Consider the following 27,390-nt stretch of genomic DNA (forward strand, 5'->3'; position numbering starts at 1 on the left):
AATTAGAAACAGGATTGGAATGAGAATCAGAATGAGGATCAGAACAAGGATTAGAATCAGAATGTGGATCAGAAGAAGAGTCAGGATTGAAATGAGGACTGGAATTAAATTAGAATAAAGATTAGGATTTGAATGAGGATCAGAATTGGAAACATGATTGGAATGAGTGAATAAGGCTTGAGGAATTTTGTATGGTGCAGAGAATCAACACATTAGAATGAGAAACAAAATGAGCATCGGATCTGAATGAGAATCAGAGAAACATGATTGGAATTAGAATTTAAAATCTGAATGTGAATATGAATCAGAATAAGGACCAGAATGTGGATCATATGGAGGGTCAGGATCAGAATGAAAGACAGAATGTGGACCAAAATGACAGAGGGTCAGGATTGGATTAAGGATTGAATGAGAAATGTGATTAGATTAAGGATCAAGATTTGAATAAAGATCAGAGGTAGAATCAGAGAGAGAGACAAAATAAGGTTGCGCATGGGGATCAGAATTAGAATGAGGACCAGAATGTGGATCAGGTGGAGGATCAGGATCGGAATAAGGATCAGTTTGAGAAACATGATTCAGAATTAGAATGAAGACCAGAAAAAGTGAGAATCAGGATCAGAATTAGGATCCAAATGAAAACCAGAATGAGGATTAAAATGTGGATCAGACTGAGGGATAGGATTGGAATGAGGATCAGAACGAGGATCAGGATCAGAATGAAGACCATGATGGACCTGGATCTGTATCTAAATCAGAATAAGGGACAGGATCAGGATCAGAATGAGGTTCGGACTGAGGATCAGCGTGAGCATCAGGACATTTGTGTTCGGCAGGACTTTCTGGTGGTGCAGGTGTCAACATACCTTCCAGTAAGTATCAGGATCCGAGTCAGGGTTAGAATGAAGATTAGAAGTGGATTAGGATCAGGATCAGAATTAAATTATTTAGTAAAAGATGTACAAGGAATTTCTCTTTGTGCAGGTGTAAACATTACAAAAATGATCTATGAAAAATTCAGATCTGAAAAAGATCAGATATAAGATCAGATGAGGGATCCTTGTAGGTGATGCACCTATCGTTTGTATAGCTATACCACCTGGGGCACTGAATAGTTTCCTGAAGTTAAGGGTTAATATCTAAAGGCACTTTCTCCACTGTGTTCAGGGCTCTTGCTAAGGGAGAAAGTGTAAGTAAATGGCTAAGCAGGCCGCTGTGTGGCTCTGCCGGGGCTCGTGTCCCATTTTGCATTCCTGGATGTGCGCGTGGTGTCGTGTTTGGGTTCCAGGTGAGAGCTGGATGCTTTAAGGTAATTTCCAGCCTTTGAACCGACCCTGCGAGCTGTCGGCCAGTGTGATTTGTGATGCTGAGCCGGAGAACATCGAGTCCTGAGGCTTGGCTGTAAGTGGAGGCTATAAACCCCTGCGCTGCTTTGATCCTTTAATTGATTGGTTCTTCAGACCTGCGCATCTTCCTCCCATAAGAAAGAAAGACGGTTCCACGCTCTAGAGTGACACAGTAAAGTAACACACAGTCTTTAAGGGTTCTTTGTTATAGGCAAGGGTTCCACATAGAACCACGACAGCACCTCAGATAGGAGCAAAAGGCCATAGTAACCATCTAGCCAAACCGTGACAACCGCCAGAACCACGACTTATCAGTACCCAAGCCTCAAGCCTGGAATACAGTAGCAACGACCTTCTTAGCCACCTCCTTAGCAGTCACCTGAAACACCATACCAATGGTCTAGTTACCCAGTGCTACACAGCAACCACCTAGAGATATCATAGTAACCATCTAGCAAAAGCACAGCAACCACTTCCGCCAGCCTCCACCTGGAATACTATACAAACCATCTTGTGAATCTCTTAGCAACCACCAGGAACCTCCTACCAACTGTCTACTGACACCCTGTCAACCACCAGAGATACCATAGCAACTGCTTAGCTGTGCATGTGTACAGGTTTTAGCTTGTTTATGCTAACCTAACCTTCTCAAGTGATCTCATCTTTTTCATATCTCTGTTTTCCAGTCATTGAGGAGAAGGGAGTGAAGATGAGGCTCACTGTGATCGACACACCTGGCTTTGGAGACCAGATCAACAATGAGAACTGGTGGGTGGAGTTTGTTCGTTACTGTTTTAATTATACGTTCTATTTGGCTTATTCGGTGTCTGGATTACATTCCTGCAATCAGAGAAATGCTCCTGAGATGTCTTCAAGTGTCAACCATGAGGATTGTGGAAAGTTGCCATTGGGCCATAGGCTATTTAAGGGGTTACATTTACAGTAGATTTATGCTCAGGATTGACAGCTGGTCAGCGTTAGCTTTAGTAGCAAATTTGAAAATTCTTTTTTTGTGGCTTTAGATGTGCTATTAGGGTGTATACCTTCATTTAAATAACTATGTGGTTAAAAAAAGCATTGTTAAGATCACAGTTACTGGTTAGAATTGTAAACAAAAGGCCTATATTGCTCTTAGCATCAGGGTAAGCATTACACATCCTAAATCCTGTACCTTCTCCACAGCTGGGAGCCCATTGTGAAATACATAAATGAGCAGTATGAGAAATATCTCAAGGAGGAGCTGCACATCAACAGGAAGCGGAGAATCCCTGACACTCGTGTCCACTGCTGCGTCTACTTCCTGCCGGCCACGGGACACTGGTGGGTGTTGCATCCTCCTGTGTTCTTTTCACAGCTAATGTTAATGCTAAGATGTTAGAAAGATGGTTGAGATGAAGACGATGTTTGAGAAATCAGCTTTGAACAGATGACCTTGACCACTTAAGCCATGGTTGGTGTCGGAGGTTTCCTTCTATATTTTTGTTCTGGAGATATGAGGCTAATGTTTTAATCAATCAACCAGCGATCAAAAATAAATTAATAAAATAAAACAAATGAAAATAATTTTGAATAAACTTGAACTAAAACAAAAAAATAATAGAAGATTAGAGAATAGAAAATGAACTATGATTTATTTAGTAAGAAAGAACAATAAAATAGATAAACAATTAATAGAAATTAATAAAATAAAATCAGAGTTATGGGCTAAAATGTAAAAAAAAATAATTTAATTTTATTAAAATAATTGAAATTAAGTTAAATTAACTTTTAAAATAATAACTTAAACAACAAAACAAAATGATGCAGTTTAAAACAAAACAAGATCAAATTAGAAAGCTAACATGAAGCTAAACTTACTAAATTAAAATAATAAATAATGAAAAATAATGAATAATGATATGAAAAATAAACAAACAAACAAAAACAATAAAAATATAATAAACAGTTACCAGTGGAGGTGGTAGAAAAGTAGCTAAGTAGCTAACTAGTAAAGGGAGCTTATGTATGTTAATTAGCAATGTGCTAACTGAAATGCCTAGATCAGCATCTCCAAATTCCAAAATTATGCTCCCTATTTAGAGGTTCTGAAGCCATACGATTGAGGATACCACTCCAGAACTCCAAAAATCATTTAGTATCATTGTTCTGAGAATGCAATCTGGATTTTGACTCTTTTACCCACTTCGCTAAAACAGTGCTATCACTTTGAATTTCGCCCATATTTTGGTAAATTTTTTTGAATGTTTTTGAAATTACTACAACTTACTCGACACAATTGGAAGAATTTAGGCATAGACTACACAATGCAGTTGATAAGCTATTAGCTTTCATCACCTGTTAGCTACTTTAGCCTTGTAGCTCCAGTCAGTACTAATAAAAAAGCAAACTTCACAAGCCATACATGTCTACATTTGGGGCTTTGAAAGGAGGAAATACTGTAAATTACATTTTTCACTCAACTATTCCTTTAAAATGCTGATTCAGCTCGGCTCTCCAAAGCAGCTCACGCTCCCTAATGGCCTAGCCGCAACACTGGGCGGTGATTTACGGATTAGAAGGCTCGAGGAAGGCTGCAGTGCCCTTGATTGAAATGGCGACCTGCTGACCTTCAGAGAAAATTGAGCTTTGTCCACTTTCTTCCACCGGATCGGATTTCACCAGAACATGCTGGAAAAACAGCACAGGCTCAGGGATCGGAGAGCCTTGTGATCTGCACAGGCTGATATTGTAATGTTTGTGTAATTCATACTGCAGCTGTACAACTGCTCGGGAATTATTTAGATGTGATTGGCTGACCAGAAGGACACTGCTTAGCCTAAACCAAGAGTACATTTCAATCTTCTTGTCTTAGAAGCTTAGAAAAGCTGTGTTAGTCATAAGTCTACTGCGGCTCTTCAGATCCGTTATGAAGAGTAGCAGCTTTGTGGATAGAGGCATTTGCCTGTATATAACAATACCAATGATCCAGCTGAGGCAGAATTATGGGTAGACACTTTTAATGTTATAGATGTAAACTCTAATCCAGGGGTGGGCAATGGGGGGTGGAGTCCAGCACAGTTTGCTTATTGCCTGCTGTAGCAGACCTACTAACCCTGGCAATTAACAGAGGAGTTGAAAGTCTGTGCAGGAACCTGGCCTTCCACGACCAGAATTGGCCGTCTCTGCTCTAATCTGTAACACCAATTACCCAAGTCAAAGCAGAAGCAGCATTAAGGGTAGACACTCTCAACCATAACACCAATGACCCGGCCGAAACTGAAGCAGCTTTAAAGGTAGACAGCTTTAATCGTAACACCAATGACCCGGCCGAAACTGAAGCAGCATTAAGGGTAGACAGTTTTAACCGTAACACCAATGACCCAGCCGAAACTGAAGCAGCATTAAGGGTAGACAGTTTTAACCGTAACACCAATGACCCAGCCGAAACTGAAGCAGCATTAAGGGTAGACATGCTTAACCGTAACATCAATGACGTGGTCAAAACTGAAACACCATTAACGGCAGACAGTTTCAATCGTAACACCAATGACCTGGCCGACACTGAAGCAGCATTAAGGGTAGACACTCTCAACCGTAACACCAATGACGTGGCCAAAACTGAAGCAGCATTAAGGGTAGACACTCTCAACCGTAACACCAATGACCTGGCCGACACTGAAGCAGCATTAAGGGTAGACACTCTCAACCGTAACACCAATGACGTGGCCAAAACTGAAGCAGCATTAAGGGTAGACACTCTCAACCGTAACACCAATGACTCGGCCGAAACTGAAGCAGCATTAAGGGTAGACACTCTCAACCGTAACACCAATGACCCGGCCGAAACTGAAGCAGCATTAAGGGTAGACATCCTCAACCATAACCCCAGTGAGCAGGATTGTGAATCCATTCTCTAAACTGTTACACCAATGACAAAGCTGAGGCAAAGTTGTAGATAAACACTCCGGACTGTAATACCAATGACGTAGCCGAGGCTGAGGCAGTATTATGAATAGACACTCTGAACCATCACACCGATGAACTGTCCAAGGCTAAAGCAGTGTTATGGATATACACTCTCAACTGTAACACCAAAGACTTGGGTGAAGCCGAGGCAGGATTGCAGGTCGACAGTCTGTAAACTGTCACACTAATGACCCAAACAAAGCTGAGGCACAGCTGTGGGTACCTGAAGCTCTGAACTGTCTCAGATGTGAGCAAATTCTATTCACTGATCTAGGATCAGTGTTTATCTTTCATAGCAGCATAAGTGCAGATATGTGAAACTGATCCCAGACCAGAAGAAATGCAGGTTCTTCAGTCGCTGACCCCAGGTGTTTCCACAGGTTGCGCCCTATTGATGTGGAGTTCATGAAGAGGCTGGGGAAGATTGTAAGCATTGTGCCGGTCATTGCCAAAGCAGACACACTGACCATGGAGGAGAGGCTAGAGTTCAAACAGAGGGTAAGCAGACATTCATCTTCATCATATAATATTTTGCCTTTTTCTGACTTAATAATCCGAAGTGTCCTTAATCCAATGAGGTCATTGTCCGACAGCCATGATTTACACACATTCATACATATGCATAAGCATACATATATGCACAAACATACATCAACAGTATATACACACGCACACAAACAAACAAGTGTTGATGTTGTTGTCGTTAATGTTGAATGTATGGCTCCTGGCACTGCAGTCTGGGCCTTGTGCCAAGGGCTGTCCCTGTGGAGCGTTTTTGGACAGCTATGTCCCCGCTCGGTGTGTGTCCTATCAATACACCCCAAACAACATCCCTAATGATCTGTCATTTCGGACCATTATCCACAGCCGTCTCTCTGCGGCTGAATGGATCCAGAAGAACAATGTGTGTGTGTGTGTGTGATGCTTCAGATAGTACCTCCATGCATTACAGCCAGTATAAGAGCCTCTTAGCATGTCATATTCATATTTTTGGTTAATGTACTGTATATACAATAAAATACAATGTAGTAAATATGAACTCAACACCAGAATATATTTTTAGTAAATGATAAATAATATACTGTTTGTTATCTGCCTCGAGATTTGATCACAATGTTCGAAATAGGAAGCATTTTGGATTTCTTCTTCTTCGTGGATATGCATTTTATTAGAATCTCATAACTAATATTAGTTTATTAATGTAATTTTGGTTACGAATTTGATTAGAACCTCATAACTAATATTAGTTTATTAGAAAAACATTCTGGATATTCATCTCATTAGTAATATTAGTTTATTACAATGCCATCCTGGATATAATTTTTATTAGTACCTCATTAGTAATATTAGCTTATTAAAATAGTCTAGATATGAATGTTATTAGAATCTCATTACTAATATTAATTTAATACAACTTAATTTAACTTTATTAAACTGTGTTTTTAGTTAGTTTTTGTTTTTTTCTTATATTAATTTATTAGAACCTAATTCTGGATATTATGTTTATAACTATATATTATTGGTATTATTATTAATAATACAATTATTATTATTATTATTATTTGCACTTGTTTTTATATTATTATTGTTATTATTATGTTGAGGGTCATTTTATAGATCGTTCTGGACACAGCATCAACATTTTATATAACCAAACTGGCTTCATTTAATCAAAACAGTAATTCCGAACTTTTGAACAGTGGTCTGTTTACTCCCACATGTTTGCTTAAGTGTAAGCATATGACCGTGCTGTTGGAAAAAAAGCCACAGGGATTTCAGGCCTGTAAAATACAACAGCAGGAGCTAGAGGGAGTGAAGTGTTCATATTTCACCCAGAGGGAGTGTGTGTGAGCATGTGAGTGTGAGCTTGAGTCTGTGTGTGTGCACAAAAGTGTGTAAACATCTCTGTAAATCTGTCTGAGTGGAAGCCTCACTCTCTCTCTCTCTCTATCTCTCTGCCTGCAGATAAGACAGGGCCTGCAGGCCAATGGGATCAGAGTGTATCCACAGAAGGAATATGATGAGGACGCTGAGGAGAGGATACTAAACGACAGGATCAGGGTAAGAGTGGGCTTCAACTGTGGAAAATCCATTATTTATGATATTTCTACCACACACACACACACACACGCACACACACACACACACACACAGTGTGTATATTTACATATATAGTACATATATCTAAATGCATATAAAAAAGGGGGGATGCATTTATACACAAAATAATGAAAACACTGGATGACATCTTCGTCCTCAGTGCCCATTTTAAAAGGTACACCTGCCATATAGAGTAGTGCTGACTCTTGCTTATCTGCTGGTGCACAATTTGTCAGTGCAAACTGACCATCGTTGGCCACGCATCCTCCAGATGGCGGACCCCACTCAGCACAGCATTGATACTGAAACACCCATGGCATTTTACTGCATGCTGCATCTTTTTCCAAGGCACAGTTTATGTCAGTCATCCTCTGGCACTTAATCGGTGGTCAGTTCCTGACCACAGAGCTGGATACAATGGTCTGTCGACCTAGCTATAATATTCAAGTGTGTACTCACTGCAGGCCCCACACACTCTACCACACCACCAACATAGCACTGCAACTGCTGTGCTGAGAATAGTTCACCACCCAAATAATAATATATGTGGTCAGTGGTGGTGGTCTCCACTGGTCTCTGTTGATGGATGGGGCTAAGAGGGGCACAGTCATTGGCCAGCAGTAGAAGGGGGCTGTATGTAAATATGTCACTCTCAGAACCAGACTTTAGAAAACCTTGTACCTCCAAAACAGCAGCTTTACAGGAGAAGGAAAATCCCTTCTGAACTTTCAATGGAAACATTTATATTGGTCCATTCATCATGAAATTTGGGCATAATTGCCAGAATCACATCATCTTGAAAAATATTTTTTTTCCAAAAGTTTGTGGACACCTCTTCCAGTGAATGCACCTCTTCATCAGCTTTTTTTTAAAATTCCAAAGCTCAGTTACTTTGTTTGGAAAACTGAAATTTATGAGATAATTGAAAAAAATGTAATTTCAAAAATATTTTAGATTTTATTGGAATTTTTTCTTTTCAATTTTGGATTTTTTTTTTTGCAAGATGAAAAATATTGTTAGGGCTGGTTGTGCGTGTTGAGGCATATGACAGTCCTTACCTTCCCAGTGTTGGGAGTACTGTGATTGGAGGAGAGGACTAATGAGTGGGTTGAGTAATAGGCAATCTAGAAAATTGGGTACAAATTCAAAAAAAGAAAAAAAGTCATGTAAATATACTATTTTGGAGATATGAGGTTTCATTCATTTATACTGTATGTTATGTACATGTTATGACCTGGGTCAGTGGTCTATGCAGAGTGTGTAATCCTGGGTGTTTTTTTCAGGAAAGCATCCCCTTTGCTGTGGTGGGAACAGACAAGGAGCACCAGGTGAACGGGAACAAAGTCTTAGGCCGAAAAACCAAATGGGGGATCATAGAAGGTGAGATTCTGAGGCACGGTGGTTTCAACAGATCACATTTTTGTGCCTCTGAAACTGCGTAGGTGTCTCTTTTTACAAACGGTGCTTGTCTATACTTTATTCAACACTGCCATCTAGTGGTTTTGTTCAAATTTACACCAAAGACATAACAACAGACGTCCTTCACTCATGCTCTCAATCACTGGTGTTCTCCAACACTGATTTTCTCCTCAATTTTATTTTTGTCTGCAGTTGAAAATGTTGCGCATTGTGAGTTTGCCCACTTGAGAGATCTGCTTATTAGGTAAGTTGTTGTTTCGCTCCTCTTCCATAGTCCTTCTGACTGCTTATGAAAGATGTAAGATTCAACCACTTTCCACCTTATTGTGAGTTTAAGCATCTTACTTTAAAATACAGTAAAAATGGACCGCAAAGGACCTGCCAGGACACCATTTGGTGGATGGTCCTTGACCTTAAAGACCCCATTCAAAAATATTAGTTGACCTTTACACCTTCAAACACACCTCAGATCATTGTGGCCAAACATTCGTCAGTCTTTGGCTATTCTGACTGTAAGTCTTCTCATCAGGCCAGAAATCTTTTTCTTTGTCCATGTGGTCCAGCTGCAGGGGCTTCTTTCTTGGATGGCTGCCCCTTAGTCCACAGTGATGTAAAGCTATCTTGACTGTAGACAGTGAGATTCCAGTTCACCTCTGGTGGTTCTTGGCTTGTTCCTGGCCATGCTAACCAGGATGACAGTTTGGGTCATCTTCCAGACCTTAGCAAAGTGGCTACACCTCCCAATAGTCTGCTGTTGTTCAGAAATGGCTCCAAGACCCTCATCTTCCTTTTTTTAGATCAGCATTCCTGACCTTCATTGATCTTCCATTGTACTGTGTGTTGGTCAATCCAATGAGTGCTGTCAGACATCAGTCATGCTCTCAAGCCCTATTCTGAATCAGTTGTATTCCATTTCTAGGTCCCACCTGCAAGATCTGAAGGACGTCACCCACAACATCCACTACGAGACGTACCGGGTGAGGAGACTGAACGAGAGCAATGCCAATGGACTGGGCCTTTCTGCTCTGAGCCTGGAGAACGGTACCGCCGAGAAGAGCGAGGCTGAGAGCCAGCTTTGAAGGGGCCGACGTCTGTGTGGAGGGACGCACTCCCTGCAAACTCTTCTCACAGTCCTGCTTAACGTGATCAAGGCCTTGTTGGCCTCCAAGCCCCTTAATGGGAGAGAACTTTTTTCTGGAAGAGCAAGAAACGTGTAGAGCACCACGGTGGAACGTTTGACTAAAGACATTCCTGCTAAAGTAAAGGCATTTAAACGTCATATATGAGTCTATTTTTTAAAGGAGTTTTATATTGTGGGTCGGGTTTTGTGGGAAGTTAAAGAAAATAAGCCTGAGAAAGGAAGCCGACGATGGCGGCGAGGATGATGGCGATGATGATGATGATAATAATGTGTGAAGAAGGATGTCGAGATGAAAGATGTGAAAGAGGAAATGGAAGACAGCATTTCGATCAGGGTGCCGCTTGCATCTCTCTCGCTTGTTGTTTTACGTTAACCGCTCTTCTAGGCCTTTTCTAAAAAGAGAACAAGTGAAATTAGACACCTATTTTTGTTACCGTGCTCGCTTTCGGGTCAGAGTGTATGTTTCTAACGCTAGCTATTTCCTTTTTTTTTGTACTGCTTTCGAGGAAGAATTGCTGTGATGAAATGTTGCGTTTTTGATACGTAAGAGCAATATTACCAAAAACAGATCCTTCTTATCCTGACATGAACCCTCAAGGTGTCAAGCACGTTTACGTCTTTAGGTAATGACGATGAAAGCAAAGGGAGCGAAAAAAAAAAACGATATGACTTTTTGATTCATATATTAATAAAATAAGTGTCCTGAAGGAGCAGAATATTTCAATATCATACACAAGCTGTTCAAAAGTTTGCAACACCCCAGAATTCAGAATTCAGGTTCCTCTCCTGAGGACACACTTCTGCAGCGTTTTACAGCATGATTACTGCGTATTTGCTTCATTTAACATAACGTCAATCAAAAACGAGAAGTTAGGGTGTGTGAAAAAGTAGTGGCATGTTAAGTAGTTTCAGAGTTCTGAAAATGGAACTGTGTCTAAAATGTGCCGAAAAAGGACATTCATAAAATGTAAGGGGGCTTCAAATGGTTCTTTGAGGGATGCCGTAGAAAAAGCTTTCAATTGGTAAAGAACCTGTATATTAATTGATTGACAGCAGTTGTCAGTGGAAGAGGCGGCAGCTGGCTTTGCATGTATCAGAGAAGACGTGGTAAGTCCTTACCCTCCCAGTGACGGGAGCATGGCTAGTACAAGGGGGAGGTGGGTTAATGGCAGTACCAAATTGGGAGAAAAAGGTGGAAAAACTGAACAAACAAAATTAATAAAGTTAATAAAAATTTAAATAATAAAAAGTTCTTCTAAATAAAGAATCTTTATGACAACCCTGGTTCTTTATGGAAGCAAAAGGTGGTCTTCCATAGCATCTGAAGCACCATTGTTTTAAAGAGTGAAAAAAATCAGGGGTGTGGCTTAAACTGGGCTACCCAAACTTTTGCCTACGACTGTAGTCGGTTCACTTTTCACTGTCCAAGCTACTTTTTTAAAAAGGTACACGTTTGTTTCTTATTTTCCTTCACTGTCCGATGTTGAAATTGTGAATAATTTAGAGTCGCCATATCTCTGACTGTCCTCTCCATATGGAAGCTACTGTACAGACCCTGTTTATGTTTTTATTTTCTCTGCCTCTTTTATTTTTTTTTAATACAACATGTACTAACAGCTCCATCAATGTCCATGTTATACATTAATATCCATGTAAACACCATTGATTTATGATTAAATGATTGTCACTCTTGCTGTGGAGCCCCTGATTGATTGTGCCTCGTCCAGAGTGTCCACTGTCTCTTTCAGTGATTTGTTGGGTCAGCTGACCCAGCTGATGATTCGAACCCCCGTTGGGGTTCATACCAGGGATGTTCCAGGTGTGAAGGCCAATCCAGGCATATTTTAATGGTTTGGGGATCTGCTATTTTCAGCTCAATATAGTTCTGGATCCATTGTCTTTTACCACTGCGTTTTAGAAGAGCGCCCCCACCCCCGGACATCCTTTAGACACTATTGTCATGGCTGGTTAGGCCAGACAACGAGGGATGAACACTCGCAGAGGGAGAAATCCTCAGTGCAAACGAAAGCGAGTAAATCAGCAACTAATAAACTGGAAAGCAACGTAAACTTGACAACCAAATAGGCAACACAGCACACCTGAGACCGGAGGGGCCCTGGGAGCTGAGCTGGGTGAGCAGGATAGGGAAAAAGGGGAAATTACAAACAAAACCTCCAGGTCGTGCCTGGGACGACTAAGGGGAAAACTAAGGACACGTGTGAACCGCGCAGAGACTACTCAAAACTGGGGGGAGAGAGCTGGGGAACCAGCCGCTGAACCATAAACGGCTAGACCGACCAAACCTGAAGATGCAAAGTAGCAGAGGGTCACCTAGCTGGAGTGATAGTCGAGGATGTGACCAGGGAGCGAGCGAAAGCGCCTCGCTAAATCCGAAGATCGGCCGATGGTCCGCTCGAGGACCTGAACTAAGAACCAAAGCTGGCCTAAACAAGCCGTGATCCGTGTACTGAACCTCTCAGGCTACCTCGAGTAACTAAACGTACAATTTTCGGCGAGGAGCTCAGTGTCCAAGCTCCTTCAGTACCCCCGTCTCAGGTGAAACGCATTAAGCAAACAAGACATGATATACTTAACAAAACTAGGAACACATGAGAAAACAAACGAACTGAACCGATACAATGAATCAAAACATGAACGGAAACCCAACCTGTGAGCCTGTGGGCGACGGCAAGGAATTACCCCGGGGGAGGGCGCGATACCGAGGGGCTGACAGTTATTAACAAACATTATTTGTAAATGATTTGATTTTAGTAAAATTCCATGATGGATATTAATTTAGTAGAACTTCATGGATGTTTATTATATTTAGTAGATTTGTATTCAGGATATTAATTTAATAGACTCTAGACTTTAGTTGGATTTCACAGGACCATCGTTTATACATTCATCTGCAACCTCATGACATTAATTGTGTGTATATTATTTTTATTATTATTTTAAAGGAATTAACGGTATTTATGGTCTTTGGCTGATGTTCTTATCCAGACCTGCTTATATCTGAATCATATCACACAGGGAAAATCATGTGCCAAACTTTCTGCCAAACTATGGCTTCGAGCAGTAGCTACTCACTACTTGACTACAGTAATACTCTATATGGGCAGAAAGCGCTGTTGCCAAGCTTTGAGGCAGAGAGGTCACTCTCCGCGGCTAGCCTTGTCTCTCAGGGCTTTAAATCCTTAATTAGACCTTCAGCCTGCCACTCTGCCTTTGATGTTACCCACCAGCCTTTTCCTCACAGCCTTTTTCCCTCCACCGGAACGCAGGGGAAGGCTTCCGCAGCAAAGAGAGAGAAGCCAAGCTTAGGATGAGTGTGGGCTCCCTGTGTGGTTTCAAACTTGGAGCGACTGAATGATTGGGCAGCTGAATGTATTGAAAAATCCTGCTTAGGACATTTATGTAACACATGCTTATAAAACACGCTGCCAGTTGGCTCGCTAGAACAGCTTTTCTTTAGAAGAGCTGTATGACAAGCTTTTTGTGAGTGTGTGAGTGTGTGTGTGTGTGCGTGGCACTGACTAAAAGTGATGCATTCAAAGTACAGTAAGAAAATGTTTATGAATCCTGAATTACCCGGATTTCTGAGCTGATTCAGTAGGAGGGTAGCGGGGCTGGTTGGCCCAGTTCTCACTCTCCGCCAAGTATCCCAGCCATTTGCTACGATAATCCAGCCAGCAGCAAAGTAACGCTGAAGCTCTTACCTAAAAACATGGTGCCAATAGTCATGTGTTATCCCCCAGCTGGCATGTCCATGTGGGGCCTATATGGGTATGGGTAGCCCAACTGGGAACCAGAAAGTCTTGCCTCGGGTTCCACATTGGACCCACAGGTCAGTGATGGGTCCGGGAGGGGTTAAACTTGGGGTTGTAAAATCTGGGTTTTGCACTGTATATGGAGCCTAGATTAGACCTATGTGAGATTAAGGTGGGCTGTAACGATTAGGCCCATTTGGGAAGCCCAACTGGGTTCCAGTAAAAGCATCTGTACAAACCCATTCAGAGGCCAAAGCTACCTGGAACCCACCTGGCTCAGGTTACACCTATGAAAGGCCCACACTGGGGTTAAACTTGGACTCCATCTGGGTTGTACACTGTATATGGAGCCAAGATTGGACCTATGTGAGATTAAGGTGGTTGTAACGATTAAGCCCACTTGGGAAGCCCAACTGGGTTCCAGTAAAAGCATCTGTACAAACCCATTCAGAGGCCAAAGCTACCTGGAACCCACCTGGCTCAGGTTACACCTATGAAAGGCCCATACCAGGGTTAAACTTGGACTCCATCAGGGTTGTACTCTGTAAATTAAGGTTAAGGTGGGCTGTAACGATGAGGCCCATTTGAGAAGCCCAACTGGGTTCAGTAAAAGCATCTGTACAAACCCACTCAGAGCCCATGCCCACCTGGAACCCAACTAGCCCATGTTCCACCCATGTGAGCACCACACATGCTTTAACTTGGGCCCATCTTGGTTGTACACTGGGGCCTATGTGAGAAAAAGGTGGGCTGTAACAACTGGGCCCATGTGGGAAGCAACTGGGTTCCAGTAAAAACCCACTCAGACCTTGGGCCCCATCCTGGTTTTCCAATCAATTAAATTTTTTTTTTGTTTAAATAGTTATTTAATTGAATCAGTTTTGGTTTATATTGATCAGTACTAGAGTGAAAGAGGAGATTTTAATCATCAGAAAAAGATAGAGACCCCAAACCTTTGCATGCCACTGTATCTGGGACTACGCTCCCACATGTAAAGGTAATAACAAGAGACAGAGACGTGTTTCTTTTTGTACAACTTTTACTAAAACGGTGCAGACGGGAACCAAACCATTTCAAAACAACAACGCATGTCTTACAAGGCACTGCAGCCATGAGATGGAGTCGAGTCCTGGTAAATCATAACCACTACAGCGTTATTTACAGAAAAGAAAGCCAAAAAAGAAAGGTTTTCATGGTCCTGAATGAGAAAGGATCCCGGCTTGATGGAGAATGTGTGAGTGTGTGTGTGTGTGTGAGGCAGAAAGACATTTACATTGTTCAGAAGTCTGTCGACCACAGTCACTCTGTAAGGGCCTTCACTCAACCGAAGAAATGAAAACCTGCTTCAGTACAGACCCTGTGTGAAGGGAGGAACATGGATTAGTAGTACATGTACAATCACATACACAGCGGACATAACAGCAGATTTCTCTGAATGGTGGTGATGGGTTAGTAAGACTCAGCTGGTTGAAATATTGCATGTTGGAGTTCGGTGTTGGAAACAGATCCAGATTTATTACTTCCTTATTTCTTATCTTTAAAAACATTCTGCATAATTAAATGGTTTAGATGCAAAAAAGGCCATTCAGAGTGGCACCGGGGTCAAATACTCCATTCTAGAGAAACCAGGCAAGAACTGACACTCATTCCGAATGGTAGTGAAAGGAACCAGACTACTAAAAAGATTGATGTCTTATAATGATGATGATCATAAATGAAAAAGCTACAAACACAAAATTGCCTGATGCCTAAAGAATTATGGTTTGGACCATATCTGGGTTGTACACTGTATATGAAGCCAAGATTGGGCCTATGTGAGATTAAGGTGGGCTGTAATGATTAGGCCCATTTGGGAAGCCCAACTGGGTTCCAGTAAAAGCATCTGTACAAACCCATTCAGAGGCCAAAGCTACCTGGAACCCACCTGGCTCATGTTCCACCCATGTAAGCCCCACACGGGGGTTAAACTTGGACTCCATCTGGGTTGTACACTGTAAATTAAGATTAAGGTGGGCTGTAATGATGAGGCCCATTTGGGAAACCCAACAGGGATTCAGTAAAAGCATCTGCACAAACCCACTGAGAGCCCATGCCCACCTGGAACCCAACTAGCCCATGTTCCACCCATGTGAGCACCACACAGGGTTTAACTTGGGCCCATCTTGGTTGTACACTGTATCTGGAGCCAAGATTGGACCTATGTGAGATTAAGGTGGGTTGTATACTGTAAATTAAGGTTAAGGTGGGCTGTAACGATGAAGCCCATTTGGGAAGCTCAATTGGTTCTAGTAAAAGCATCTGTACAAACCCACTCAGAGCCCATGCCCACCTGGAACCCAACTAGCCCATATTCCACCCATGTAAGGCCCACACGGGGGTTAAACTTGGACTCCATCTGGGTTGTACACTGTATATGGAGCCAAGATTGGACCTATGTGAGATTAAGGTATGATCATAAATGAAATAGCTACAAACACAAAATTGCCTGATGCTCAAAAAGTTATGGTTTGGACCAAAAACCTACATTTCAATTTTCTAAGGAAAAATAAGATAATCCTTTATTAGTCCCACAGTGGGGAAATTCTGTTTCACCCATATGAGCACCACACAGGGCTTAACTTGGGCCCATCTTGGTTGTACACTGTATCTGGGGCCTATGTAAGATAAAAAGGGCTGAACAGACAGCCCCCCCCCCCTCAAAACTCTTTTACCTTTATTTTCAGATTTACCAGATATTTTTTATCACTAACATTGCAAACAATAACTCAAGACATCACAAATCATGGAAAGATGGTAAATCTACTGGCTACATTTGTGTTGTAGGCTTTGCTTTGTGAGCCCTGGTTCCATTCATCACCACTGTAAAATAATCAGAATTGGCAAGTTTCTCCACAATTAACCATTTCTCACAAAACCACTCGGACTGAGTTTATCTAAAATGGCTAAATTATGCAGAAATCTTGAAAAAGAACTTAGGAAATCAAAAAACTCAACTTCCCCTTTAATTTTCCAATCAGGCCCACTCTTCCAAACTGCCGACACACCAGAAGAGATGAAGTGAGCTCATGAAATTCTTTCACAGCACAGGGAATAGAAAAGGACTATTCATTAGGGGGGCCTGACCTTCCAAACAGGTTTCAATATACAGCAAAAAAAAAAAACACCATACAAAGCCATTTTCTGAACCATGGAGTAAATAATGTGTGACTCCTGTAACGTGAGAGAATCCGACAGAGCAGGCAGGCCGGCTTTGTTAAAAAAGAACAACAAAAAAAATCCTTCCACAAAGCATTTATCAGGCATTCACACACAGCCGCTGCCGTTCGAGCAGGAGCCCCCCGTATGAACCACGTCTTTGATGCTAGCTCATTGCACACAGTAGGACCGTAGATCAACTCTGCTTTCTACTTCCCACAGCTGATGGAATTCATCGCTACAAGACATATCATCCTTCCAGCTGCCCTTAATGTGAATATACAAGAATTCCTTTAGGTCTATCCTTTAGGTCACACTGCCCATGGTCAAGGTGTACTTCAGTGTTCTTCAACCTAATCTCGAATCTCTTGGTGTCTCAAAATTTGTGTAGAATTCAATACTTGCAGCAACTGCCCGTTAGCTTTTATCATGAGAAAGATATTAGTAATTTTACGTATTTCTTTATGCACACTAGCGTTCAGAAGTTTGGGGCCACTTGGCATTGTTCCATTATATTTTTGCTGTCATGAAATAATATATGTATCTCCATAATTGGCAACTTTCCTAGAGAAGTAATCAAATCTTTTTAACTTTGAATAGAAGTCAAAGTAAAAAGATTTGTTTCCACATAATTCCAGAGCATTTCTATTGGTCCGTTCATCATGATATTTTTACATAATGTAAAGAACAACTGTCAGATTCACATAATGTCAAAAAGTGAAAAATTAAGATTTGCAAAAATTGCAAAAAAAATTAGATTTTCTAAAATCTAAGTTTTTAAAATTGCATTTAAATGCAATTTTAAAAACTTTGATTTTAGAAAATCAAAATGATTTTAGAAATTTTAGAAATTTAAAAAAATTTAATTTTAGAAAATCAAAAATGCTTTTTTTGTTTTTGGAAATGCTTTTAAAATTACAAACTGCTCAACAAAATGTTTTTGGTTTTGATGTTTAATTCAATATTAAATAAAATTAAAAAATTTTGTGAGAAAGAACTGAAGAAAATAATTTAAAAATGCAATATTTACATTTGTCTAATTTGCGAGTTTGTGGCTCCGGATCAATTCTGGATCACCTCATTCCTGAGGTTCTACAACTTGTCTTTGTTCACCAATCCCAATTTTATTTACAGCTTCATACTTGCCTTTAGAACCTGTAAAGTTGCACAGGATGAGCATTTTGTTGACATCATGCATAAACCTTGTATAAACCTTCTATATTTGTATGTTAGTTTTTTTGTGTTGCACTTTTCAGCCTAACTCAAATCTGGCAGGTGTTTTTTACATTAGGCCCAAAGTTACTATTGAATGGACCAATAGAAATGCTCCAAAATGTTTTCTACCTGTAAAGTTGCGTCTTTGTAGATCTGAGGTTCTCTTATACTGTTAAAAACAGTGATTCTTTTGATTGCTAGTGTACGTTATGAGAGCACACTGTTCGGTCGTGTAAAAAAAAGTACACCTGGACGCTCACCATGTGTCGAGCTATACCACGTGAAGGTCACCTTCCTTATATACAGCTTAGCCGCAAGCAGTAATATATTCGTAACCTGCTGCTAAAAAGAAGTAAAGAAGTGATGGATCATAATCTTTCCACACCTGTAAAATCTCCCTCTCTTGGGGGTGAAGGCTTGGTTCACAGTGGAAAACCTCTTCATTTCTTAAGAAGAGTAATACACCATCTCCAAAGGTTTCAAATAATATTCCTCAGTAGCGATATATATATTAATAAGTAGACTCTCTCTGCGTATATCATTTTTAAATGGCTCTCGCTGACTGTGTAAATGAATTGAGACAAGAAGCAATGGAGGAACAGAACTGTTGGACGGCCCGTGATTGAAAACCCAGGCTTCGGCTAAAAATGAAAACCCGAGAGAGCTGGTGGGTGTGAAAATACTGCAACATGGTTCCTTCTGGTCAAAAACTGGAGAGAAAAAAAAAACAAGAACAAACTGCGAGGCTTACAGCAGCCTCGGTCAGCTGAATTGGCGCAGCATGTTTTACATCTAGGCCTGGAGCCACTTTCCCAAAAGTACTTTTCAGTGTTTTTTTTTTTTAGAGGAAAAACATTTGCCCATGGCAGAAGTATGGGGATGGCAGGGGCTGGAGGTGTAAAACGCACCGATCTGAAGATCGTGATTCAAATGCATTGATATTAAAAGGTGTGGCGCAAAATCTCCATTTTTACTTTTTGACATAATGAAAATCTGGCAGCTGTTCTTTCAGTTTTATCAAAGATGTATGGACCAACAGATGATATGATTATATCCAAAATGGTAATTGAGCCAAATCAGTGTTAAATCTCAGCAACAATAAACTTACTTCCAGATGGAGAAGGCTGTAATAGTGCTGCTTTACATAAAAAACTGAACATCCTCTATGATTTTATGGGTAAACAATAAAATACGGAGACAGTCTGTACCTCTAAATATTGGCATATAACAAAATACAGGCTTCTAATGTTGCTTTTTTGGGTGATAGTATTGGACAATATTTGGGTTTATTACTATTTACAACATTTGGAAACTGGAAAACTTCTGCATGGAGTACGTCTGGCATCCCAGAGTCTTTATTTATCAATTTTCAATAATTTAAGTGTAAATATGATTCAGGAACTCCTGCCTGAAGCTGGTAAGCCATTAGCATGTTAGCAAGAAACAAGCCATGCTAAGCTTAGCTTGTAGCATTTGTACTGAACTTGTACTGAACTGTGAGGTCCAAACAGTGGTGGAAACCAAACCGTGACGTCTGTCAATGCCATTTACTTCATAAAACATCATCCAGAGACTCGAAATGCTTTCTAAATAGGTCTAAATGCTTACGTGTAACCAAATCTTCATGCAGGTAGCCTTCAAATGAAGAGCTGCCTCATGTCCCTTAAAGTGAGACGTCAATTTACTGACCAAAATAAAATCCAGGCTATTTGAAATATATATAAAAATGTAAATGATAAAATAAGAAGGAAATGCTTGGTATGTCGTTTTTATTGTCTTATTCCTCGGCTGTGGAAACAATCGCTCCAGTTACATTTGTATATTCATGATGTTCTTAGAAATAACTCCAAATTGTACATAAAAAACTGAAGCTCGGTGAAACGTGAGATTTCATAATGCACTGAATCCCAATCCGATCCAATCAGAGAGGTTTACACCCCTAGCGGAGTAGCATGGGCATGAGGGTGAGGTGGGTCAGCCCAGCGTCAGTCAGTGAGGCCAAAACCCCGCCACCCTTTTATCCTTTTTTTTTTCCTCTGCCAGTCGCAACATCACTGAAATGGCCACCAGAAGCGGGCAGGCAGGCCAGCCGGCCATTCATGTCAAAGATCGCAGCCTCGGCACAAAACAAACAAACAGCTCGGGCCAATTCATCCGACAGCCAAAAAAAACAACAACAACAACAACAAGACAATGACGGTCAAACCCTGCCGTTCGGAAGCGACTCCCGTGTTCCCTGCTCTTTCCTATTTGATCGGAATCAAATAAACATCTCAAAATGACATTACACGGTCCTCTTCGTTTCAATAAATAAATAAATATGTGCACCAGCTCAATAAATTACCCCCCCCCCCAACACCACACCAACTGCGGCCCGTACACATGTAGCAAATGCAAATAATAAATACGGATCTCAAACCGCGTCAAAATGAAAGACCTGTGACCTGCACTTTGTTAAAAATCAAGGTTCCCAGGTGGTTCTCGGCTTGAATGTACTTGGAATTCTTGGAACGTCTGGAGGAATTCCAACAGTTTTTCAGAATTCCTACATGGCGTAGTCGTTCTGATGTGAATTCCCAATGATTTCCAATGAGCCAACATGTGGGCTCACATGGGTGGAACGTGAGGGTTCCAGGTGGGCTTGGGCCCTGAGTGGGTTTGTACACATGCTGTTACTGGGACACCCTAATCTCATATGGGTTCCATTTAGCCCCCAACCTAGCTCATGTTTAACCCCATTCAGGTCCCATCACTGACCCAGGCCAACGTGGGGCCAACATGGAACACATGAACAAAACCTTCAGGTTCTCAGCTGGACTACCCATACAGGCCCCACATGGGCGTGTTAGCTAGGTTGGTGTGAAATGCATCTTCCTGGAGAAACTTGCTCACTCAATATTGTTCACAGTGGTGGTAAATGGAACCAATGCTAACAGTAGTCATGAATAGCTTGTCTGATGTTGAGATGTTTGTAACATATATTTTGTAAAATACACTCATGGTACATGCAGGGTGTTGTTAGGCAAAGTAGTCCCCAAAGAAAATGTCTGTTTTGTCCACATTCGGTACGATTTTGCTCAATATTTTATTATCACCATTATTATTATTATTATTATCATCATCATCAACATCCCATATAAACACTCAGAAGACCTCTAGTGATTCTGGATAGTGAATAAAGTGGCCACATTTGTGTGGAAGCCATCTGGATGTCTGATTCCATTCACCAGCACTGTAAAGAAATTTGTTATGAAATTTCTCCACAATTTCACACCAAAACAACAACTTTGGATGCCTTCAAGGATTGAAATGTGCAGAAATTCTGATCAGCTGTTTCTCCTTTAAGTCTAAAAAGCTACCTCAATATTTAAAAAGGTTCTTAGTGGAACCGAAAGTGGTTCTTCTATGGCATCACTCCAAAGAAGCCCTTTTCGGCACCTTTCATTTTTAAGAGAGTCTTCAGCAAGAAGCAGTAAGAAGTACGAAGCCTCTGACCTTGAAGGAATGACTCAATCAACAAAGAAAAGCAAAAAAATGGGTGTTGCCAAAGCAAACAGGCTTACGTTTTAATGGTCACCATGCAGTTTCTGACCTGTAAAGCCCAAAGCCTTCAGGGTGCAGGTCTTAGGACATAATCACAAGCCTCATATCGGCCTGAGGGGGGGGCTTGACCACACCTTGCTCCAGCTTTGAAGGCTAAACATGTGATAATTCTGTAGCATTAGCAAAAGCAGCCCAGGTGCAACTCCAACGCTGAAAACCAATAACCCCAAATAACCCCCAAAATTCCAATACTAATATTCGCGTGAACCTTCAAATAGTCCTATGTACCCATCCTAGGTACAGGCAATCAGCCAAGATGTGACTGGGTTCGAGTTCGAGTGTAGCTTTTTAGATTAGTATTGTATCTATGACACTAATGATGCTAATGCTAAGAGACTAGAAGATAATAGTCCCCCACACTTTTACGCAAATACACCCCCAAAATCTAAACCTCAACCCACTCAAATCACATGCGGGTCTTCATTAGTGTCACACTGCCTTGTTGATATGGTTTAGGGCACAGTATGACTTATTGTGAACTACAGAAATGACCAATGTAGCGGATCCCCCCCAGCTACACGGCAGCTACACGGCTACACAAGGCATGTTTATTTATTTATATCTTGTACTGCAGGTCATACTACCCCTTAACCCCGTCTACAAGCTGTGATTGTGCGACCTTTGTGACCCTGAGATGTTTTGGGCGTTCGCACGACTTGGGTGACTACTGACTTCCTATCGTTTGTTAGCAACATTAGCTTCCAAACTAAAGAAGCTCATTTCGGACACCTACCAATGCCTGCTTGGCTGATCGACTGCACTTAGGGTAATGCTGTCACTGAAGATCGAGGGCTTTAGATTAGTGCTAAAGCGCTGCACTATTAGTATCTACAGTACACAACTGTAAACAACAGCACAATCCAATTACAGATGATGGGAGTAGCACAACTGTACAAAATAAGAAACAAAAAAAAAAACAAAAGTAAAAGTGCAGGACATCAAATCAATCAAAAACTAAAGAGAAATGTCTGCACAACTGTCCCGCAAGTGGACGCATGGGTGGTTTGGGACGGGTTGGGGGAGCAGGTGCGCTAAGCTAGAAATAGTTTCGAGACTTTCTCTAGTTCTCATAGATCCCTGTGTAAGGAGCATGTCCTCCATGATGCCCTGAGGTAGGCAACACAGACGCACTGTAAACCGAAGGTGGTGGGTAGATGTCAGCCTCTGCCGGGATCAAATTGACAGTAGTTCAGATGTGCCACTGGTACTGGCTTCAAAAGTAGGCCTACGAGCTTTGAGAGTAAAAAATGGAGGCTTTTCTACAGGAAAACGCCACGTTTTTAAACCTCATCTCCATCTGCTGCATCTGTCTCGTAATGTGGATGACCACAGACAGTAATTTCGATGTGCTTAAAAAACAACACAAAACTGGCTCAACTGAAAGTCAGTTATAATGGAAGTCAATGGGCAGTTGCTGGATTTCACAAATAAACATTTTCAATCTATAATATTTAAGGTTAATTTGCAACCTTAGTGGCTGCAACAGCGTAACTCCAGTTATGTCCACTTTCCCTAAGATTCTGTTATCCATGGAGCCTAGTCAAAGCCACTGGTAACAAATTGCCACAAGTTCTTCCAAATTAAAGCAGCAGTCCTTAAGATTTCTTCATTTCAGCTGATAGCAGTAGGCTGTCTGAGGGGGAGGGAGGCAAAACTACTGTAATTAATGGTATCAGTGTGCTGCGGAACAATCCTTGCAAAGCCTAATTTATTCATTCTAAAAACAAAGTGGTCTGGTAGGCTTTCACAGGAGTTTTCCTGGCTACGTCACATGTTTACGCACTTATGTCACATGCACAGCACCTAAAAGAGGATCCAGCACTGTTTGCTGGGTACCTGAGCAACCATGGGGCTGCTAATGGCCCTGATACAAACAGAAATGCTAGTGCAAGAGCTATTGCAAACTTGGAAATATCAATATATCAATATATCATACATAGCTCAGTCTTCTTCTGCTCATTCTCCCAAAGAAACTTAGTGAATGTAAACTTGCAGTGTTCAGATTCATCCACTTTGAAAGGAGACTGAACCACAATGCACATTTTAAAAGTACGCTTCCTCCATGCTCAGTGCAATTACACATTCTCACCAGAGAGGCCTCCAAATCCCCAACACTTACGGACTGTTGCTTTAAAGATTAATTTACTAATAAATAATATATTAATGTACCATTTTCTCCCCGTAAACATTCATTGACAGAATTCAGCAACTGCCCATATGGATTGTGTTATAAATGGAGTAAATAATCATGGGTTGGTAGAACTTTCTATGAAGACTACCCTTATAAAAGCTTTACAAATGATTTGAAATGGGCTTACTATTAGTGTTACTAAATAGGTTGCAAACACCTTACAAATGAATATCAACCAGTTAGGAGCCCTCATTCATTTATACAGTTAAACCTCAGATCTTCCAGATCTTCTCCACCAGCATGATGCCTGCATCACACTACGATTTAACCACTTGGCCTATATTAACATATGAAATTACTCATTAATAGTGTTTACCATGACAAAACATGACATTTTCAGCACTCCATCTGCCATCTTCATCATGGGTATTGATGTAATGGTGTCTGGGGGTAATATACACTGGACACAAAGGTAATTGAGAGATGCTGCAGAAGAACCACTTTTGAGTAAGAAGACCTTTTTAAAGATGTAAAGGTTCTAATAATACACTGGTGGTTAAACGGTAGTAATTTATTAACAAATACTTAGATGAAGCCTACAGCTAAAATCTTGACTGGTGGAGACCATATAAGTAAGACAAATGACCAGGAAGATCTGAGGGTTAACTGCACAGATGAATGTGGGCTCACTGGGGAAGCAACAGGCCACTACTTATGAATGGCTTTTAAAGTGTTTGGGGGTTATTATTAGAATTTAATTAAAAGCCATTCCTAAGGGAAGTCTTATTGTACAGCTGCACCCATTGCTTTTTTATTGTTGTTTTCTAAGTAAAAACGAACATCGAAATTCTTGTCTCTGGTAAGTGAACTTAAGCCTTAAACCTGGGGCCGGATTCACTGAAACCTTCCTTTTTAAAAACACTAAGGAGTTCATGAGAATGGGCCTCATTCACCAACCACCGCATTTTTCTTTACAAATATTCTGACATTCACCAGTGTTTTCTAATAGGGATTTGTTCAGTTTATGAGGACAACTGGATCCATTATTAGAAGAGCAGGGCTGTGAAGAATTTTAAAAGTTAGCGGTGAATGAGGCCCAATCTTCAAATAAAAATCTTGTTAAATCAGGCATCAGTCTTTCACCTATTCAAACATTAACCATCATATTGGAGATTTAACTTCTGAGTGTGAGGCCAGCGTATGGTTAAGATCATATTTAAGAATCTATTTTTAAATTTTCCTAAAAGAAACATTATGGTAATATAGAGAAAAAATGCTTAAGACGATTTATTTATTACATATTTGTCCAATATTGCTCCTAATTTGGTACTGCCAATCAACCCAACTGCTCACTGCACCCCTTTAGCACTACCTTCCCGACACTAGGAGGACTTAACGCATGCCTCCTTTGATACATGCAGACGAAAGCAATGGGTCCCCAGGTCCATCACACCAGCTAACGGACCCCTGTGCCGGCCAACATCGCTTCAAGAGTGATGAGGGAAGAGCACGGCCAATTGTGCCCTCTTGGACTCCGGCTGCTTATGGCAAAGCGGCACAAATCGGGATTCAAACTCACGACCACCGGGCCATAGTGGCAGCGCATTGGGCTGCTGAGCCATTAGGAGCCCTTAAGATGATTTTTCGACAAATAACAAATTCAGCTTAACTCGTTTCTGTTCGAGACACCTTTCTGAATCCGACCCCTGCCGTTCAGAGCTTAGGTTCAAACCTCGCTGGAGTAGTTCTCTAAGCTTTGGAACCGCTTTGACTGTAATTAATTGCCTCTGCATTGAGAACCCACTGGCTTAGACCTTGCTGTTCACGTGATGCGTTCAAATAAAAAAAAAAAAATCAAGCTTCATTAAGTCTATACTGATGGTAATGACACCATGCGCTCGGGCCACCATCAGAGGGGTTTGGCCTGGTGACGAATAGGCATCGGTGCACAGTTTGTGTGTCCTTGATCCGGTCCCACAGTAGCAGTGGCGGCGGTGACGGTGAACGCAGCGGCAGGAGCAGTGGCAGGAGCAGTGGCAGCAGGACACCTCCCCCCTCCCCCAGTTCACGTAGCAGAGGACTAATATTGAAACCTGCACACAAGTCACTAATATCAATTGACACCGAAATGGAATGAGAAATCAAACAGGGTTCGTAAAAAGGCCAAGCTGAATATCTACTGTATGTACAGTATGTCCGTCCCTTTGTACCCCAGAAATGCCACTTGAACAATGAAACCCCCTCCCCCTTTTTAAGTTCCGAAATCTGGAAAACCGAAAAGATCTGCAAATGTCCGTAAAAGATCAACTTTCTGGACAAAAAAAAAAACAACAAAAAACGGAAACGTAACGGAGAGCCTTCTGTATCGTGCTTTCGTCGTACCTGGATGCCTGTTTTGTTCAAAGTCCTGAAACCTAGGTCACTCGCCAAAAAATTCACAGTAATCCTCATCATCAATATCATCATCATCACCTTCATCATCATCATCATTATCATCATTATCATCATCATCATCAAAAAATACTTAAAAAAATAAGATTTCCAAAAGGAAAAACGAGAAGAAACCGCATGACATTAAGCGAGTAGGCGTGCAGCTTTGATGCGAAACTCGAACCTCTACACGGCTGTTCGTCTCCTAATAGCTTTGCTTTGTTTATTTGTTCGTGTGTTTTTTCTGTTTTCTCGATATAGAGACATAGACTCAGACTCAAGAGAGAGAGAGAGAGAGGCGACGCCGCTGTACAATAGCAAAGAGACCCTGTATCGTATCGGTAGCTGTTCTCTCCTAGTTCTTCATCCCGTGCTCTCGCGCTCTCTTCGCCTTCCTTTCACGCTCTCTCCCAAAGTTCAGAGAGCCAGCTCGCGCAGAGAGTCGGCGACACTGGTTTGCCACTTCAAGAAAAAGAAAAGAAACCATTACAGGAGGAAATACGGGACTTTTTTTAGGCCTCGCAGTTCGGCCTCAGTTCTGGTGGAGTTGCCGTGGTTGATGTTCCAAATGTGTGTGTAAATGTGTGTGTGTGAAGGCTGATCGATGGCTGAGTGTCATGTCGTTGAATGAAAGGTTCGAGCCTCTCTCTCTCTCTGACCCCCTCCCCCCTTTTCTTTTCCTTTCCACATCAGGCGAGGCCTCCACGTTCTCCAGCTCCTCTTCAAGCTCCTCCTCTAGCTCCACCTCCTCCGTTGCTATGTCGACGACTCGCGGTCCTTTTGCATTTGTTTTTGTTTTTTTTGTAGCATTTCTCCCCCTTTTTGTCGACTCCCCTCGCTGGGTTCAGGATGAAGTGGGATTAAATCATCAGTCTGGTTTTTCGTTCGTCTGAAGGACAAGGTTCTGGTGATGATGGAGGTTCCAGCGGGGTCCGTCCTACTCAATGACCATGCAGCGCGGCAGATGCTGGGAGTAGTACTTGAACAGTTCGGCTGTGGCGCCCGGGCAGTTGGTCAGCTCCAGCTCCTCCAGCTCCTGCAGCTGGATCAGGCCCGAAAGGCCGGTGGTGGTCAGCAGGGGGCAGCCTGACA

The 27,390-nt window shown here is 41.5% G+C and overlaps 2 protein-coding genes across 6 annotated transcripts in view; one reads left to right on the plus strand and one right to left on the minus strand.

Annotated features, from left to right (window-relative positions):
• septin12 (septin 12) overlaps positions 1-11,643 on the plus strand; it is a 113,364-nt gene extending 101,721 nt beyond the window's left edge. For all 4 annotated transcript variants that reach the window (XM_072693314.1, XM_072693316.1, XM_072693317.1 and 1 more), the window contains 7 exons: positions 2,033-2,114; positions 2,529-2,666; positions 5,672-5,789; positions 7,257-7,352; positions 8,675-8,771; positions 9,003-9,054; positions 9,730-11,643. In XM_072693314.1, the coding sequence (XP_072549415.1) occupies positions 2,033-2,114; positions 2,529-2,666; positions 5,672-5,789; positions 7,257-7,352; positions 8,675-8,771; positions 9,003-9,054; positions 9,730-9,889 (743 nt within the window). In that variant the 3' untranslated portion in view covers positions 9,890-11,643. The remainder of the gene's footprint in view (positions 1-2,032; positions 2,115-2,528; positions 2,667-5,671; positions 5,790-7,256; positions 7,353-8,674; positions 8,772-9,002; positions 9,055-9,729) is intronic.
• Positions 11,644-17,748: 6,105 nt separating this feature from the next.
• fbxl16 (F-box and leucine-rich repeat protein 16) overlaps positions 17,749-27,390 on the minus strand; it is a 40,873-nt gene continuing 31,231 nt past the window's right edge. For both annotated transcript variants that reach the window (XM_072693737.1, XM_072693738.1), the window contains exon 6: positions 17,749-27,384. In XM_072693737.1, the coding sequence (XP_072549838.1) occupies positions 27,236-27,384 (149 nt within the window). In that variant the 3' untranslated portion in view covers positions 17,749-27,235. The remainder of the gene's footprint in view (positions 27,385-27,390) is intronic.

The sequence above is a fragment of the Salminus brasiliensis genome, chromosome 12, assembly GCF_030463535.1.
Source record: "Salminus brasiliensis chromosome 12, fSalBra1.hap2, whole genome shotgun sequence".
In the NCBI taxonomy this organism is placed as follows: domain Eukaryota; kingdom Metazoa; phylum Chordata; class Actinopteri; order Characiformes; family Bryconidae; genus Salminus; species Salminus brasiliensis.